Source organism: Macaca fascicularis, chromosome 5, assembly GCF_037993035.2.
Source record: "Macaca fascicularis isolate 582-1 chromosome 5, T2T-MFA8v1.1".
NCBI classification, from domain to species: Eukaryota; Metazoa; Chordata; class Mammalia; order Primates; family Cercopithecidae; genus Macaca; species Macaca fascicularis.
Genome location: NC_088379.1, coordinates 78,302,596 through 78,322,466, shown reverse-complemented (window position 1 = coordinate 78,322,466; position 19,871 = coordinate 78,302,596). Strand labels below are relative to the sequence as shown.

At 39.7% G+C, this 19,871-nt stretch overlaps 1 protein-coding gene across 1 annotated transcript in view; it reads right to left on the bottom strand.

Annotated features, from left to right (window-relative positions):
- PDCL2 (phosducin like 2) overlaps positions 1-19,871 on the bottom strand; it is a 34,369-nt gene extending 14,498 nt beyond the window's left edge. The window contains exons 1-3 of the mRNA XM_005555257.3: positions 19,744-19,871; positions 11,428-11,548; positions 9,788-9,878 (exon numbers count right to left, since the gene is read on the bottom strand). Coding sequence (XP_005555314.2) covers positions 9,788-9,878; positions 11,428-11,548; positions 19,744-19,749 — 218 coding nt within the window. The 5' untranslated portion in view covers positions 19,750-19,871. The remainder of the gene's footprint in view (positions 1-9,787; positions 9,879-11,427; positions 11,549-19,743) is intronic.

The following is a 19,871-nucleotide window of genomic DNA, read 5'->3' as shown; positions in this document are numbered from 1 at the left end:
TCTTCAAACGCAAACCAATCAATCTAGGGCCCATACCCTCAGTCACTTCATTTATCAGACTGAGCCACGATCCCCTGCCCTAATCATCCCAGGGCCAGGTACCAAATAACTAGAGATAGCCTCTACAGCCCAGAGCCCACCAAAATTATTGAAACTAGCCAATCCTAACTCTACTTACCCTGCCTTGCCTTGCTTTTCCCATAGAAACCACAACAAAAGCCTTATGCCCATGCTTTTCCCCTTGCTCCTTCTGACTTCTGATCAATTCAGGTGCTTCACTGCATGGCCCCAGTGTGGCATGATGTGGCACACACCCCTCCTCTTGGAAACTGTGAGTAACCAACTATCCTTTCAATAGCAACCATCTCCTGACATACTTGAATAAAAACAAAACCCTGGGTATATTTTAAAACATTCTGACCTTATTTCACATGCTAGAAACATTTCAAGTAAAACCTCTTACTTTACATAACCAGTAATCCAAGCAAAATCAAACCTAGAAGAAAATGCCAAGGATAGTAACCCAAGGCTGGGGACCTCTCATAGTTTTCAAATTGAAGTCCTTCAATTTTTCCTCCACTGGCCCAGATATTTGGAACCTAGAGTTACTCCACTGTTCTTCTGGGAGCCCTACTTTGTTTGTACCGAGTATCTAACTTCCCTCAATTTGATCTTACTGGCTTAACATCTTTCAGAAATTTCAAAATATTCTTATTCCAATGATGACACCATGCTCTAATTAATGGTGCAACTATCAATAACTTCTCTTCCTCCTCCCCTCTTCCACTTCTTCCTCCTTCTCATTTTTTTGTTATTTCAACTGAATTGGGCAGGGGAGAACGGTAAATACACGGGCTGCTTTTGCCATTAAGAGTTCACACAGTGTTCAATGGCGTGCATTTTTCACCTAACAATCCTATCATTTGGGATTCAGTTGCATAAACAGAAGGCCCACTAGCTATTTTAAGCAGAAAGGAGCTTAATATGGGGAATTAAATGCTTTATCAACCCACTAAAAAGAAGGAGCAGGCTATAGGCTGGGATACCAGGCATGACTCCCAGAATAACATGCAAAACTGGTCGGCCAAGGCTTTCTCTACCACAACCGGAAACTAGGGAATCTGGAACTACCACTCCATTGTTGGCTTTACTATCAGACTATTCTGAGAATCAGAAAGCCAGTGTAACAACTTTTGTCTCTAGAACCCTATCTTCTCAGTAATAATCTAAGGATGAGAAATTGTTGCCAAAATAATGGCTGCATTGGATACTATGCTCCATACCTGGATGATGGGTTCAATCATATCCCAAACCTCAGTATCATGCAATGTACCAGTATAACAAGCCTGCATGTGCATTCCCTGAATTTACAATAAAAGTTGAAATTATAAAATAAAAAAAATAATGGCTCCAAAACCATGATGCAAATTCTACATCAGTACCACCTAAATGCATGCTTTGTGTGTTTCTAATTATTATTACTATTATTATTATTTTTGAGACAGAGTCTGGGCTCTGTCCCCCAGACTGGAGTGCAGTGGGGCATCTCGGCTCACTGCAAGCTCCGCCTCCCGGATTCACGCCATTCTCCAGCCTCAGCGCCCAAATAGCTGGGAGTACAGGCGCCCGCCACCACGCCCAGCTAATTTTTTGTATTTTTAGTAGAGACGGGGTTTCACCGTGTTAGCCAGGATGGTCTCGATCTCCTGACTTCATGATCCACCCACCTGGGACTCTCAAAGAGCTGGGATTACAGGCATGAGCCACCGCGCCCGGCCCTGTGTTTCTACTTCTTTCCCCGGTTAATTTAGTTCTGAAGTCACATCCCCGGTGAAATATCTAAATCACATCCTTTACCTTTACTGCAACAAAGTCTGAGAAATATGTTAGGGTTTTAGCTTCAATGGTACTGGAATACACCAACAGAAAGGGGAACATATGTCAAAAAGGCCAATTTAGTATTATATGACACCAACAATATACTTGTTTATTGCTATGCATGAATTTTTTTCATCCTTTTAGCTAGAAGAGCTTCTGAACTGACTCCCTTGTTATTTTATAGTTAATTATCTACACAATAACATTTGTCTCTTCTTGTTAGAATATTACATCTTTTTTTAAAAAAAAATCTTGTCCTAAGCTATTGGCTAGGACCTATAGTATGATGTTTAATAACAGATGAGGCGGCGTGTGGTGGCTCAAGCTTGTAATTCCAGCACTTTGGGAGGCCAAGGCGGGCACATCACTTGAGGTCAGGAGTTCGAGACCAGCCTGGCCAACGTGGTTAAACACTGTGTCTACCAAAAAAATACAAAAATTAGTTGGGCGTGGTAGATGTGCCTGTAGTCCCAGCTACTCCAGAGGCTGAGGTAGGATAATCACTTGAGCCCAGGAGACATAGGCTGCAGTTAGCTGAGATTGGGCCACTGCACTGCAGCTGGTGTATTTACAAACCTTGAAATAGACACAGGGTGCTGATTGGTGTATTACAATCCCTTAGCTAGACAAAAAAGATCTCCAAGTCCCCACTAGACTCAGGAGGCCAGCAGGCTTCATCCAGTGGATCCTATATGGGGGCTGCAGGCAGAGCTGCCCACCAGTCCCCAGCCGGGCCTGCACTCCTCAACCCTTGGGCTGCGGATGGGACCAGGTGGCACGGAGCAGGGGGTGGCGCCAATCGGGGAGGCGCCTGCCCTGCGGAGCCCACGGCAGAGAGGGGGCTGGGACATGGCAGGCTGCAGGTCCTGAGCCCTGCCCCATGGGGAGGTGGCTGAGGCCCAGCGAGAATTCGAGTGCAGCGCCTGCAGTGCTGGGGTACCCTGTGCAACCTCAGCAGCTGCTGGCCTGGGTGCTAAGCCCCTCACTGCCAGCCGCTCCCAGTGCGGGCCCCGAGCCCGCACCCGCTGGAACTCGCGCTGGCTTGTGAGCACCCCACTGCAGCCCCGGTTCCTGCCGCCGCCTCTCCCTCCACACCTCCCTGCAAGCAGAGGGAGCCGGCTCCGGCTTCCGCCAGCCCAGAGAGGGGCTCCCACAGTGCAGTGGTGGGCTGAAGGACTCCTCAAGCCCAGCCAGAGTGGACGCAGAGGCCAAGGAGGCGCTGAGAGCGAGGGCTGCTAGCACATTGTCACCTCTCACTGCGTTCAAGGAATTCTCCTGCCCCAGCCTCCCATTTATCACTAGTTTTTTAAAAATATTTTCTTGCTGTTTTGTTTTTACTTTAAATGAGAAATTTGCTTTAAATCAGCACTAACAAGTACAGAATTTCTTAAGAACAAGTAATATTTTTAAACATTACTGGTTCAGGTACAGAAATGAAAATAATGCCATAATTTGGTGGCAACTAAATTTGTGATTTTGATGTGGAATATACAAATAAAAGAATTTCTATTTATGGTATCGCTCTTCAGTCTCTGGTAGAGACAGGTAGGGTGATCATCATTATAGCTTTCTCTTCTGGGGAAGCTACATTTACCTGGAAGACTACATTTGCCAGCTTGCCTTGCACGTCATGAGACTAGATTACAGCCCATGGCACATGAGTGAAAGTGATATATAAATTTTGATGACTCACCCCTAAAATGTTCCATGTGACCTTTCACATTTTCTGATCCACACAACTGCAAATAAAGGTTTCTGAGATTATGTAGCCCCTAATGAAACAGCCCAGGTTCATAGTCATCACCTGGAGGAGAGCTGCTCAGGAGAATAGGACAAGCATCAAAGAGTTGTGCAACCATCACCACTACCTAATTCAAAAACATTTTCATCACTCCACAATAAACCCATATCTATTTGTAGTTACTCCCTATCCCCCATCCCAGGCCCTGGTAAACAATAATTGCATTCTGTCTCTATGACTTTTTGTACTGGTTCTTTCACCTAGCATGTTTTCATCCATGTTGTAGAACATATTGGTACTTCATTTCAATTATGGCTGAATAGTATTCCACTGTATAGATATATCGCTTTTGGTTATCTTTTCATCAACTGATGACATTTAGATTGTTTCCATTTTGGCGTTATTGTGAATAATGTTGCTATGGCCATTCCTATACATGTTTTGAATTTTCTTGGGTATATACTTAGAAGTGGAATTGCTGGATCATATGCTAACTTTACATTTAACCTTTTGAGGATCCACCAGACTGTTTTTCAAAGTGATTGTACCATTTACATTCCCAATGGCAATTCACAGGGTTCCAATCCCTACCAACTTATTTATTATAATCACCTTAGTGTTTGAAGTAGTCTCCCAATGTGGGGTCTTCCCTAACTCCAATAGTTAGTGTCAGAATTGAAATGAATTGTAGAACACCCAGTTGGTGTCCAGGAAGTTGGAGATTTTGGTTGTGGGGGACCCTGCCCCAACATTTCATGTCAGAAGAGGTATGAGTAAAACACACCAGAGGAACTAAAAAGTACAGTAACTAAAATAAAAAAATACATTGGAGAGTTCCAAAAGCAGATTTGAAGAAGCAGAAGAATCAGCAACCTTGAAAATAGGACAACTGCAATGATCAAATCTGAGGAACAGAAAAAAAAGAATGAAAAAAAATAAACAGGGCCTAAAGGGTCTATGGTTATCAAGCAGACCAACACACATGTTGTGTGAATCTCAACAGAAAAGAGAGAGAGAAAAAGCATAAAGCATATTTTAAGAAATAATGGCTGAAAACTTCCCAAATTTGATGAAATACAGGAATCTGTCAATCCAAGATGTTCAACAAACTGCAAGTATGATAACAGTATGATAAACTCAAAGACACCCACGTGGGGATACATCATAAACTACTGAAAGGCAAGAAGAGACAATGAGAATCTTGAAAGCAGAGAGAAGCAAGTCATCACATACAAGGGATCCTCAATAAGACTATCAGCCAGTTTCTCAGTACAAATTTTGGAAGCCAAAAAGGCAATAAGTTGATATTTTTTAAATGCTGAGAGAAAACAACTGTCAAGCAAGAATTTGATATTTGGCAAAACTATGCTTTAAGAATGAGGGTAAATTAATGCATTCCTAGATTAAAAAAAATAAAAATAAAAATAAAAAGACATCAAGGGACCTAGAGCTGCCTAAAATATATGTGAAAGGAGTCGTTTGGGCTGAAATGAAAGGGCACCAGATAGTATCCAAAGCCACATGAAGAAACGAGGAACATGGTAAAATTAACTACATAGGGAAATATAATAGCCAGTATTACCATTTGGCTTTTACATAAGAAAATGTAAAAGCCATTATTGGAGTTGGTTTTTTTTTTTTTTCTTTTTGAGACAGGAGTTGGTTTCTTTTTTTCCCCTTTTTGTTGCCCAGGCCGGAGTGCCGTGGCACGATCTCGGCTCACTGCAACCTCTGCCTCCCAAGTTCAAGCAATTCTCACACCTAGCCTCCTGAGTAGCTGGGATTACAGGCGTGTGCCACCATGCCCGGCTAATTTTTTGTATTTTTATTAGACATGGGGTTTCACCATGTTGGCCAGGCTGGTCTCGAACTCTTGACCTCAGGTGATCTGCCCACCTCAGCCTCCGAAAGCACTGGGATTACAGGCATGAGCCATCATGCCTGGCCTACCGTTGGTTTCTAACTTCTCTTTTTCTCCTGTATGATATAAGAGGCAAATACATAAAGCAATAATAATAAATCTGTGTTAATGGATGCACAATATATAACAATGTAGTCTGTGACACTAACAAATAAGGAAAAGGATGGAGATGTGTTTACATGCTATTGAAGTGAAGTTGGTATTATTTAAAGTAGGCCATTGTAAGATGTTAATTTTTATCCTTAGGATAATCACTATGAAAAAACTAAAAGATATACAGAAAATGAAAGAAGAAGGAGATAAAAATCGTACACTACAAAAATCAGCTAACTGTGAAAAGAAAGCAGTAATGGAAGACTTAAAAAACAAAAATTATATAAGAAATACAGAAAACACCTAAGTAGCAAAAGCCACTCCTTTCTTAACAGTACTTACTTTAAATGTATGTGAATTTTAAATTAATGTGATTAATCTCCAACTAAAGGCAAAGATTGGCAAAATGAATCTTTAGAAAAGCATGTTCCAGATTTCTCAGTCCTTTTTTTTGAGACAGAGTCTTGTTCTGTCGCCCAGGCTGGAGTGCAGTGGCACAATCTTGGCTCACTGCAACCTCCACCTCCCAGATTCAAGCAATTCTCCTGCCTCAGCCTTCCGAATAGGTGGGATTACAGGTACAGGACACTACACCCAGTTAATTTTTGTATTTTAGTAGAGACAGAGTTTCACCATGTTGGCCAGGCTGGTCTTGAACTCCTGACTCAGGTGATCTGCCTGCCTTGGCCTCCCAAAGGGCTGGGATTACAGGCATGGGCCACTGTGCCTGGCCTTCTCAGGCTTCTTTTATAAGAGCACTAATGCCATTCAGGAAGGGAGAGCCCTCATGACCTAATTACCTCTCTAAGGCTCCACCTCTTAATGCCATCACCTTGGGGGGGATTAGGTTTCAACATATGAATTTCGGGGGAGGGGGGACACAAACATTCAGACCACAGCACCATCATTTAGTGGTTTTTAGGGAGGTTTCATTAGACAGGCATGATTGAATAAATCATTGGCCACTGGTGATTAACTCAATCTCTAGCCCCTCTCCCCTCGCCAGAGAGCAGGGAATAGTATTAAAAGTTCTAACCTTCTTATCACATGGTTAGTTCCTCTGACAACCAGCCCTCTTCCTAAATCTACTAGGATCCCCTCCCCTAAGAATCATCTCATGAGCATACCAAAGGTACTTTTATCACCCAGCAAATTCCAAGTATGTCTGTGTCAGGAACTGGGGATGAAGATCAAATATATATTTCTTATTATCACAGTTCCAGAATATCTTTTATTCCTGTTTATAACTTCTATTTCTTTATTGCTATTCTCTTTTTGATCATACATTCATATCTTTTTAGCTCTTTAAGCATCTGTAAGATAGTTGTCTTAAAATCTTTGTCTAGTAAGTCTGACTTCTGGACTTCCTCAAGTGCATTTTCTTTCAGTATATTTTGTTCCTTTGAATGGACCATACTTTCTTTGTACGCCTTGTGATTTTTGTTGAAAACTAGACATTTGAATCCTGTAATGTGAACATTTCCTATAATGTGAACACATCCTATAATGAATCCTATAATGTGAACACATCCTATAATGTGAATCCTATAAAGTGTGACATTTGAATCCTATAATGTGGTAACTCTGGAAATAAGTCTCCTCCTTTGCCAGGGTTTTGTTTTAATTGTTGTAGGCTGTCTTTGTACTGGGAATCATTCTGAGGTATAAGCTTTAAGGTCTTCTCACGTATTTTCTGAGCCTGCATCTTCCCCAGAGTAAATGCACTGGCTTTCTATATTTTCCCAAAAGTACAGTTGGTTTTGAATCTTTAAAAAAGGTTATAGCTCTGTTAAATCCTCTGATAGCTGCCTGAGCCAGTGGGGGTTTACACAATGGCAGCCAGTCTCTGTCCCTGTACATCCATGTTCAGAAGCAGCAATCTGTAATAAGAACACAGAACCCCAATATTTGGAGGAAAAGATCCTATTGTCCACCTTGGCTCCAGCAAGCTGTGTCAGAAATATAGGTTGTCAGCTGCCTATCATGGAGCTAGGGATTGAGTATGAACAACTACTACTGAACTGAGGGCTGAAATCAACTGATACTGCCATTTACCAGCCAAATTTTCACTTGGAAACTACAAGCATTCAATATTATCCAGAGTACTAAAACAGTCACTTCAGACAGTTCCTGCTAGTACAATCTTCGATTAGGTAGAGAGATGGATTTTTGGAGCTTCCTATTCTGCTATTTTTACTGATGTCTCATTAGTGGGTTTGGTTTATTTTTAAAGAGTTCTTCAATTAGGGTTTATTTGGAGTTTTCTTATAATTAAAGTTATGCATTACTGAGAAGGATACCACAGAGGTGATATGTCCTTCTCAGCACAACATACCAGGGATTACTTGATCACCTCCCAGCATATTTTACTGGTGATGTTAGACTTGATCATTTGCCTAAGACAGTATCTGCCTATAAACTTAGTATTTCCTCCTTTATAATTACTAAATATTTGGGGAAGAATTCTTTGAAATTATGCAATATCCTGTTTGTGTTTAAACTTTCAACCAATCGTTTTAGCATCCACCACTGGATCTTACCCATAGGAAATTACCACTGTTCTGATGGTGATTTTTCTATTTCTCTCATTTCATTTACATTTATTAATTAAAATTCTTCGGTAAAGGAGAGAGATTACTTCTTCCAAATTTGTTCATATATTAAGTTACTTATATTATTATGAACTTTTATATATTTATTTCATTATTTGCTTTATAATCCAATCATATAATTATTGATTTTGTTGTTCAAGTTGTTCTAACTTTGGCCCTTGGAAGATCTTTCCATTTGACTCCTGGGACTTTTTTTTTTTTTTTAAAGTACTTCCTTACCTACTGGCAACATAAGATGCTTCATATTCATATTATACTTTCCTAACACACACCGAAGGATCAAGCAGTTCACTAAGGAGCACTGATTCCTGTTATTAGAGAATAGTACTTATTTGTTTTTGTTTGTTTGTTTGTTTGAGATGGAGTTTCGCTCTTGTTGCCCAGGCTGGATGGAGTGCAATGGCACGATCTCGGCTCACTGCTACCTCCACCTCCCAGGTTCAAGTGATTCTCCTGCCTCAGCTTCTCAAGTAGCTGGGATTACAGGCATGTGTCACAATGCCTGGCTAATTCTGTATTTTTAGTAGACACGGGTTTCATCATGTTGGCCAGACTGGTTTGAAACTCCTGACCTCAGGTGATCCACCCACCTCGGCCTCCCAAAGTGCCTGGATTACAGGCGTGAGCCACTGCACCCTGCCTGAGAAAGATCTGATTGCTATATCTGCTCATTGCTCCCGGAGTATTGCTGTTCTAACTCCATTCACTGGTGGGTTTTGGTTTTTATTTTTGTTTTGTAGAGACAGGGTCTTACTATGTTGCCCAGGCTGGTCTGTAACTCTTAGCCTCAAGCAATCTTCCCACCATAACCTCCCAAAGTCAGAGATTACAGGCATGAGCCACTGCGTCCAGTCCCAGTTCACTGTTTTTTTTTTTTATTGTTAAAATGACCTTGCATTCCTGCAACCAATACCAGTTAATCAAGATTTATTATTTCCTTAAATTGCTGGACTTAATTTGCTAATATTTCCTTAAAGATTTTGTGTTTACAGTCATGAAGGATATTTGTAGTACTCTGTTTTAGTGATATCTCTCTCTGGTTTTAGTATCAGGATAATACTGGTCTTGTAAAAATTATTTTAGAACTTAGAACAGGTTCATACATTTCCCAGCTTATTTTAGTTGTGAAGTAAGTTGGGAAATGTATGACCCTGTTCCAATTTCTAAAATAATTTGTTTAAGAGTAGTAATTAATTACTCACGAAATGATAGTTGCCTTTGACAGGCATCATGCTAGAAGGAAAATCATGGCCATCTTTTTATTGGCCTCTTATTGCTATATTCCACTTTAATCATACATAGCTTGATGAAGTTATATTGTACATTATTGGATAATTTTCTATTCAATCAAAGGCAAAATATTAAGAAAAAATAAAGTAATGATGTAATAAAATTCCACCTTACATAAAGGGAGTTTCAACATGTTACTTAAAAATTAGTTTTGTTCTTTGTAAAACCTATCTGACAAGACAAATCTTTTTAGTTTTATTCTTATAATACTTCATTCAAAAATGTATAATTAACCCAAATGAATCACTGTACCTGTATGTTTCAATAGCTTGCATATCTTCTTCATCAAATTCATCTTCAGCTTCCTTCAGCTGTGCAAGAGTCATCTTTTCAAATGGTTTCACTAAAACAACATAAATTATAGATTATCAAATTGTTTAAAAATTTTTTTACTATACAATCAATGTCTAGAAAAAAACTGTCTTAGACAAAGGAGATCAACAGTATCTTTAAACAGCCGGGTGTGATGGAATCCCAGCACTTTGGTAGGTCAAGGTGGGCGGATCACTTGAGGTCAGAAGTTTGAGACCAACCTGGCCAACATGGTGAAACCCTCTCTCTACTAAAAATACAAAAATTAGTCAGGTGTGGTGGCAACACCTGTAATCCTAGCTACTCGGGAGGCTGAGGCAGGAGAATCACTTGAACTCAAATGGCTGAGGTTGTAGTGAGCTGAGATCGCACCACTGCATTCCACCCTGGGCAACAAAGCGAGACTTGGTCTCAAAAAAACAAACAAACAAAAAAGAGTATCTTCAAACAAACATAAAGCAGCCAGCCACCAAAAAAAGGTATACATATTATAGAAAGTATAACATTAAAGTATTACTCCGTCAAAGTTCATAGAACTGACAGGCTACATTTAAAACTAGGTATGGGCCGGGCGCGGTGGCTCAAACCTGTAATCCCAGCACTATGGGAGGCCGAGACGGGCGGATCACGAGGTCAGGAGATCGAGACCATCCTGGCTAACACGATGAAACCCCATCTCTACTAAAAAATACAAAAAAACTAGCCAGGCAAGGTGGCGGGCGCCTGTAGTCCCAGCTACTCGGGAGGCTGAGGCAGGAAAATGGCATAAACCTGGGAGGCGGAGCTTGCAGTGAGCCGAGATCCGGCCACTGCACTCCATCCAGCCTAGGTGACAGAGTGAGACTCCGTCCCCCACCTCAAAAAAACAAAAAAAACTAGGTATGAAAATCAATTAGATTTCATAAATTCAGATTTCCCTCAAGTACCTGGAAATCTTGATAAAGAAGACATACTATACATACTATAAAGAATGATAAAAATAGATGGTAATAAGATAGAGGGACAGGGTGGGAGAAGAAAGCTCCCTAGTTTATGCAACAGGCTATTTCAGCTCTGTTATTAACTAGTATGCGATTTTCGAAATGTGAAATTAGTCATTTTAGGTGTATACAAATACTGAAAGAATATAAATACTGAAAGTAGTTGGGGTTTATATTAAATGTTTTTGTTTTGTTTTGTTTTTTTGAGACAGAGTCTTGCTCTGTCACCCAGGCTGGAGTACAGTGGCGCAATCTTGGCTCATTGCAAGCTCTGGCTCCTGGGTTCACGCCATTCTCCTGCCTCAGCCTCCCGAGTAGCTAGGACTACAGGCGCTCGCCACCATACCCTGCTAATTTTGTTTTTGTATTTTTAGTAGGGACTGAGTTTCACCGTGTTAGCCAGGATGGTCTCGATCTCCTGACCTCGTGATCCGCCCGCCTCCGCCTCCTGAAGTGCTGGGATTACAGGCGTCAGCCACCGCGCCCAGCCTATATTAAACGATTTCTAATGTCCTCTCTCCCACTATGTTCATGAAGTACCTTACTACTAACTTAACTGTATTATTCCCATCATCCAGCCCACCAAATCTACAACCATACTCATTGCTTCTTTCTGTAAACCTAAAACCATTTCTTCAATTTCATCTTTTGACTCTTCTTTAGGAGGAAGAATGCCAAAATCTCTTAAAATGTCATTCCATTCTGTATCTTCATTGGGATCCTACACAAAAAGGAAAGAAAAGAATATTAACATGGTTGTACACTTTAATATGTATTTGGAAAATTCATTGACATGTAGCACTTAAGTGTTCAATTGTTCATGAGCTCTACAGTTAATTGGTTTTGGAGAATAAAGCAAAGTGACCTACTTTCTCCTACTTTCCAGCACTAATGGGATTATGTGCTCCATTGAAAACTTTAATAAAGTATCAATTTAGAATACATATATAGAATATTAAGGAAGTATCTCCTAAGTCATGGAAAATTTGCTGAAGACTGCATTGGGCAAAACCAATTCACATCATACACAAATACAGTTTGGTTTCCTTTTCTACGTAAGCATTCGAGACCATCAGATGAACTTCCTTTTTTTTTTTTTTTTTCTGAGACAGAGTCTTGCTCTGTCACCCAAGCTGGAATGCAGTGGCATGATCTTGGCTCACTTGCAACCTCCACCTCCTGGGTTCAAGTAATTCTCATGCCTCGGCCTCCTGAGTAGCAGTCTTGCTCCACCAAGCCTAGCTAATTTTTGTATTTTTACAGGGTTTCCCTATGTTGCTTCAGCTAGTCTTGAACTCCTGGCCTCAAGTGATCCTCCCTCCTCAGTCTTCCAAACTGCTGGGATTATCTTTGCTAATTTTAAAATTGGGTTGTTTTCTTACTACTGTTATTTGAGTTCCATATATATTTTAAGTAGTAATGCCATGTCAAGTGTATTGCTTGCAAATATTTTTTCCCAATATATAGATTGTCTCTTCACTTTGCTAACTGTTTCCTTTGCTGTGCAGAAGTTTTTTAGTTCGATGTAATCTTGTCTATTTTTGCTTTGTTGCCTGAGCTTGGGGGATTAAATCCAAAAATTCACTGCTTAGACCAGTAGTGTGTAGTTTTTCCCCTGTGTTTTCTTCTTGTATAATATTTTCACAATTTCAGGTCTTATATTTAGGTCTTTAATCAATTTTTAGTTGATTTTTATAGATGGAGTGGGATAAGGGTCCAATTTCATTCTTCTGTATGTGAATATCTTGTTTCCCAAAACCAATTATTGAAGAGACTGTCCCTTCCCCCATTGTGTGTTCTTGTCCCCTTTGCCAAAAATCAATTGACTGTAAATGTATGAGTTCATTTTTGAGTTCTCCATTGGTCAATGTCTATTTTATGCCAGTACCATGCTGTTTTGATTACAATGGCTTTGCAATATAGTTTGAAGTCAGGTAATGTGATGCCTCTAGTTTTCTTCTTTATGCTCAAGATTGTCTTAGCTATTCAGAGTTTCTTGTGGTGCCATATGGATTTTAGAACTGCTTTTTCTACTTCCGTACAAAAGGGCAAATTGGAATCTTGGATAAGGATTATATGGAATCTGCAGATTGCTTTGGGTAATATGAACACTTTAACAATAATTTTTCCAATCCATGAACATGGAATATCTTCCTATTTATTTGAGTCTTCTTCAATCTCTTTCATCAATATTTTATCATTTTCAGTCTACAGATTTTTCACATCCTTCTTTAAGGAGTATTTAAATTCTAAGTATTTACTTTTTTGTAAATATTATAAATGGGATTATTTCCTCAATTTATTTCTCTGATAGTTCATTGTTAGTATACAGAAATGCTACTAGTTTTTTGTTGTTTTTGTTTTGTTTAGCTTTGTGTTTTGTTTTTTGAGATGGAGTCTCGCTCTATCGCCCAGGCTGGAGTGGAGTGGTGCAAACTCAGCTCACGGCAACCTCTGCCTCCTGGGTTCAAGCAATTCTCCTGTCTCAGCCTCCCGAGTAGCTGGAACTACAGGTGCCTACCACCTCACCCGGCTAATTTTGTATTTTTAGTAGAGATGAGGTTTCACCATGTCGGCCAGGCTGGTCTTAAACTCCTGGCTTCAAGTGAGTCACCCACCTCAGCCTCCCAAAGTGCTGGGATTATAGGTATGAGCCACCATGCCTGGCCAGAAATGCTACTAGTTTTTATATTGATTTGGTATCTTGCAACTTTACTGTATCCATTTATTAGTCCTAACAGTTTTTTGGTGGGGACTTTAGGGTTTTATATATACAAGATTACATCATAAGCAAACAGCAACAATTTCACTATTTCCTTTCCTGTTTGGATGCCTTTATTTATTTCTCTTGCTTAATTGCTCTGGCAAAGACCTCTGGTACTATATTGAATAGAAGTAGTGAGAATGGGCATCCTTGTCTAAGAAATAAAGCTTTCAACCTTACCATTGAATATAATATCATCGGTAGGCTTGTCATATATGCCTTTATTGTGTTGAGGTATATTCCTTCTATACCTAATTTGTTGCAAGTTTTTATCATGAAAGGATATTAAATTTGGTTGAATGCTTTTTCTGCATCTAACAAGATTATCATATGATTTTTGTCCATAATTCTTTTAATGTGGTGTGTCACATATGTAGATTTGCATATGCTGAAACATCCTTGCATCAACAGGATAAATTCCACTTAATTGTGGTACATTATTCTTTTAATGTGCTGTTGACTTCAGTTTGCTAGTATTTTGTTGGGGATTTTTACATCTGTGTTCTTCAGAGATAATGGCTTGTAATTTTCTTTTCTTGTAATGTCCAGTTCTGGCTTTGATGTCAAAGTAATGTTGATCTCATTAAAAAGATTTAGGGCCGGGTGCAGTGGCTCATGCCTGTAATCCCAGCACCTTAGGAGGCCGAGGTGGGCAGATCACCTGAAGTCAGGAGTTCGAGACCAGCCTGGCCAACATGGTGAAACCCTGTCTCTACTAAAAATACAAAAATTAGCTGGGCACAGTGGCAGGCACCTGTAATACCAGCTACTCGAGAGACTGAGGCAAGAGAATCACTTGAACCCAGGAGGAGGAGGTTGCAGTGAGCCGAGATCGCACCATTGCACTCCAGCCTGGGAGACAAAGTGAGACACTGTCACAAAAAAAGCCAACAACAACAACAACAACAAAAAACATTTAGAAGTATTCCTTTTCTATTTTTGGAAGAGTTTAAGAAGGATTGGTATTAGTTCTCCTTGAAATGTTTGGTCGAATTTACTGGTGAAGCCATCAGGTCCTGGACTTTTCTTTGATGGGAGACTTTATTTTTTATTCAATCTCCTTATTTGTTATTGGTCTGTTTAGATTCTGTATTTCTTCTTGATCCACTGTTGGTAGGCTCTATGTGTCTAGGGATTTATCCAATTCTTCTAGGTTATCCAATCCATTGGCATGTAACTGTTCATATTAATGTCTTACGATGCTTTGTATTTCTGTGGTACCAGCTGTAAGGTCTCCTCTTTTGTTTCTGATTTTATTTGAGTCTTCTTTATTCTTAGTATTGGTAAGGTTTTGTTGATTTTATATTTTCAAAAAAACAAAGATTTTGTTGATTTTTTCTATTGTTTTTCTAGTCTTTATTTCATTTATTTCTGCTGTTTGTTATTTCTATCCTTCTGATAACTGTAAGCTTAGTTTGTTCTTTTTTGTTGTTGGCATTTATTGCTATGCATTTCCCTCTTAAATCTGCTTTTGCTGCCTTCCATAGGTTTTGTTGTAGTTCCATTTTTGTTTTCCTCAATATATTTTAAAATTTCTCTTCTAATTTCTTCTTTGACCCATTGGTTGTTCAGTAGCATGTTGTTTAATTTTCACATGTTTGTTAATTTGCTAAGATTTCCCCTGTTATTCATTTCTATAATAGAAAATCTGTACTCATAAAATGATAGCCCCTCATTCTCTCCTCTTCCAAACTCCAGGAAACCATTGTTCTATGTTCTACTTTCTACCATGTATTTGACTATTCTATGTACTTCATGCAAGTGGAACCATACAATAATTGTCCTTTTGTGACTGGCTTATTTCGCTTAGCGTGTTTTCAAGGTTCAACTACGTTGTAGCACGTAGCAGAATTCCATTCTTTTTTAAGGTTGAATAACATTCCATTGTACATATATACCACATTTTGTTTATTCATCCATCAGTGGACATTTGGGTAGTTTTCACTTTTCATTGTTAGGAATAAAGCTGTTGTAAAAATGGGTATACAAATATCTGTTTAAGTCCTTATGTCCTTATTTTCAATTCTTTTGGGTATATACCTGGAAGGAGAATTACTGGATCATATGTTATCTGTTTAATTTGGAAGGAAATTACCAGTTTTCTACAGCAGTTGCACAGTTTTACATTCCTACCAGCAATGCAAAAGGGTTCTAATTTGTCTACATCCTTATCAACAGTTTTGTTATTGTCAATCTTTTCTATCGTAAACATTCTAATGGGTGTGAAGTAGATTGTGGTTTTGAGCTGCATCCCCCTCATGATTAGTGATGTTAAGCATCTTTTCATGTGCTTATTGGCTATTTATAGATCTTCTTTTAAGAAATGTCTATTCAAGTTTGGCTGAGTCCATTTTGTACTCTATAACAAAATATCTTAGACGGTAAATTATAAAGAACAGAAATTTATTTTTCACTGTTCTGGAGGCTGGGAAATCTAAGATTATGGCACTGTCAAGTTCATTGTCCAGTGAGGGTCTGATCTCGTCTTTCAAGATGGTACTTTGAACACTGTGTCTTCCATAGGAGAGAAACACTGTGTCCTCACATGGCAAAAGACAGGATAGTTTAAAAAAAAAAAAAAAAGGGACAAACTCTCTCTAACAAGCCCTTTTATAAGGGTATCTAATCTCATTTACAAGGAAGGAGACGAATGGCCTAATCACCTCTTAAGGGCCCCACCTCCTAATACAATCACATTGGAAACACCTGAATTTTGGAGCCGACACAAACTATAGAAAAATCTTTTGCCCATTTTTATATTGGGTTGTCTTTTTGTTGTTGAATTTTAGGAAGTCTTTATATTTTCTGGATATTATTCTCTCATCAAATATATGATCAGCCAATATTTTCTATTCTGTGGGTTGTCTTTTTTTTTTTTTTTTTTTGAGATGAAGTCTCGGTCTATTGCCCAGGATGGAGTACAGTGGAGCAATCTCGGCTCATTGCGAATTCCGTTTCCTGGGTTTAAACGATTCTCCTACCTCAGCCTCCTGAGTAGCTAGGATTACAGATGCCCACCACTACACCCAGCTAATTTTTGTATTTTTAGTAGAGATTGGGTTTCACCATGTTGGCCAGGTTGGTCTCAAACTCCTGACCTCAATGATCCACCTGCCTCAGCCTCCCAAAGTGCTGGGATTACAGGTTTGAGCCACCACACCTCACTACTTATCTTTTCACTCTCTTGATAATGTCCTCTGAAGCAAAAAAAAAAAAAAGCTTTAAATTTGGTAAAGTACAATTTATTTATTTCTTTTGTTACCTGTGCTTTTGGTGTCATAACCAAGAAATTACTGTCAAACTCAATGTCATGAGTCTATCTTATGTTTCCTTTTAAGAGATTTCTACCTTTAGCTATAGGACTTTGATGTAGTTTGAGTAAATTTTTGTATACAGTTATGAAAGAAAAATAAATCTTAGGATCCCCAAATCAGTAAGCCAAGGGAAAAGTCAAGTTGGGAACTATGTCAAGCAAATCTGCCTCTCATTTTATTCCTAAATAAAATAGCTACAAAGACAAAAAGCTACACACCTCCCTCACAATTTGCCCAAAAGGAAATTCCTTGTGGACAAAGGACAGACTGGAACTGAAAATCATCCCTCTCAGACTCACCTGAGACAAATGCATATGTGACTGCTTCCTCTGCTCTGTTGTTTATGTAAAAATGCAGATTCGCTGAGCCAGACTAAATTGTGTATTCAGTGAAAAGCTAATCAAGGACTCAAAAGAATCAAGGACTCTCTTATCTACTTCTGACCTGAAACCCCCTCTTCAACTTGTCCTGCCTTACTATACCAAATCAATGTACATCTTACACATATTGAGAATGATGTCTCCCATCTCCCTAACATATATAAATGCAAGCTGTACCCCAACCACATTGGACGCATGTCATCAGGACCTCTTAACACTGTGTCACGGGTACATCCTTAACGTTGGCAAAATAAACTTTCTAAGTCAACTGAAACCTGTTTCAGATATTTCAGATTCACAAAGTCTAAGATAAGGTTCCAGTTTACCCAGCACCATTTATTGAAAAAAAATTAACTATTGCCCACTTAATGGTCTTAGCACTCTTGTTAAAAATTTTTTGAAAAGATGTGTGGGTTTATTTCAAGGCTTTCTATTCTACTCTTGTCTGTTTTATAGTTTTCAGTATTTATAAGTACAGTTGTTTTTGTTGTTATTGTTGTTGTTGTTTTTTGAGACAGAGTCTCGCTCTGTCGCCCAGGCTGGAGTGCAGTGGCGGCTCACTGCAAGCTCCACCTCCTGGGTTCATGACATTCTCCTGCCTCAGCCTCCCGAGTAGCTGGGACTACAGGTGCCCGCCACCATGCCCAGCTAATTTTTTGTATTTTTTTTTAGTAGAGACAGGGTTTCACCGTGTTAGCCAGGATGGTCTCGATCTCCTGACTTGTGATCCACCCGCCTCGGCCTCCCAGAGTGCTGGGATTACAGGCACTGTGCCTGGCCAGTCTGGTTGTTTTATAACCTATTTCTGACCATTCTGTTATCTAAAAATCTCTGTAACTCTGTTTTTCTTGGTTCATGGTCTCACGGTGGCTTATTTCCTTGTGTGCTTGGTTACCTTTCACTGATTTCTGCTTTCTGTCCTCGAAAACTTATTGATGGGAATTCCTTAAAGCCTACACTAAACACATCTTCCTCTATAGAGGATTTATATTTTTTTTCTTCTAGGTATTTGAGGGCACTATAATATATAACGAATTCACAGTTTAAGGTTGCTGGACTACCCAACAATACGACTCAGGTTACAAATCCATATGAGAGCTGTCTTGGGCCGAAATGTTTTTTGACGGGGTTTAATCCTTTTCATTTTCTCCTCTGTTCCACTAAGCACCAAGATATCCTTCCCTAAATTCTCCTAGACATGCGTTTACCGCCAGTTCACCCTCCTACTCATCTCCCATCCTTTGATGAACCAAACCCTTTGGTTCCACCTCAAATAATTTTCTATCATTCTGACTTCTTAGCTGGGACAGACTCCTGTAATAAAAGACAGATTAACAAGAGAAAAATCCTGTTTATTAGTATGTATACTTCATGGATACATTGGAGATACCAGGGAAAATGAGTGTATCTCAAAGAGGTTGCTTAGAATTCAGACTTAAATAACATGTTTAGCTGGAAAAAAAAAAAAGGGTATGTGGGAAGCAAGTGATGGGGAGGAAACCAGGAAAAGCAGAGTGTATTAAAAGTAAGCTTTGCTAGCCAGGCATTGTAGTCCCAGCTCTTTGTCCCATTATCCCAAGATTATAGGTTGGGTCCCAACTCAAGCCTGTAATCCCAGCACTTTGAGAGGCCAAAGCAGGCAGATCTTTTGAGGTCAGGAGTCCGAGACTAGCCTGGCGAACGTGTTGAAACCCTGTGTCTACTAAAAATACAAAAAGTGGCCAGGCGTGGTGGTGCACTCCTGTAGCATATATAAATGCAAGCTGTACTCCAACCACGTTGGACGCATGTCATCAGGACCTCTTAAGGCTGTGTCATGGGTACATCCTTAACCTTGGCAAAATAAACTTTCTAAGTCAACTGAAACCTGTTTCAGATATTTCAGATTCACAAAGTCTAAGATAAGGTTCCAACTTCATTCTTTTGCATGTGGATATCCAGTTTACCCAGCACAATTTATTGAAAAAAAAAATTAACTGTTGCCCATTTAATGGTCTTAGCACTCTTGTTAAAAACTTTTTGAAAAGATGTGTGGGTTTATTTCAAGGCTTTCTATTCTACAAAAACTAGTAGGTTTTCTGTTCTTATCATTTTTTAAGGTAGTGGAGGAGGACAAATTGAATTACACTTGGGCTAACGTTGCTGGTCTATTTCTTAAGTCAAAAATAGTATGCAGCAGTAAGATTTCTATGATTCTGGTGTGAAATACAATACGCAGCAACTCTTTTAACGTTTTCTCCAGCGACAGACACAAGTCTTAAAGGCTGAAAAAATGGCGTTTTCCTAGAGGATTTTTCTCAAAACTAGACAGAGAAGCACGCAAAATTTAGCACTTTTCAAGAACAAATGTTAGAGCCTAATTCCTGTGTTCGCCCTCCCCATTTGTGTCTCTTGGCTTCGGGCCCAGCTGGAGACCCACTGGGTGTTCCAGGGTCGCCCGGCGAGTCCCTACCCTCACCTGCATGATGTGCTGCTCTGCCCCTCAAGAGCCCGCGTCGTCCTGTAGCTGGCGAGGCGCCACGGATTGAGACCCGCAGCCTCCTCCAGGCAGGAAGCGCGCCCGCTTCAGGCCCGGCGGTTTCCAGT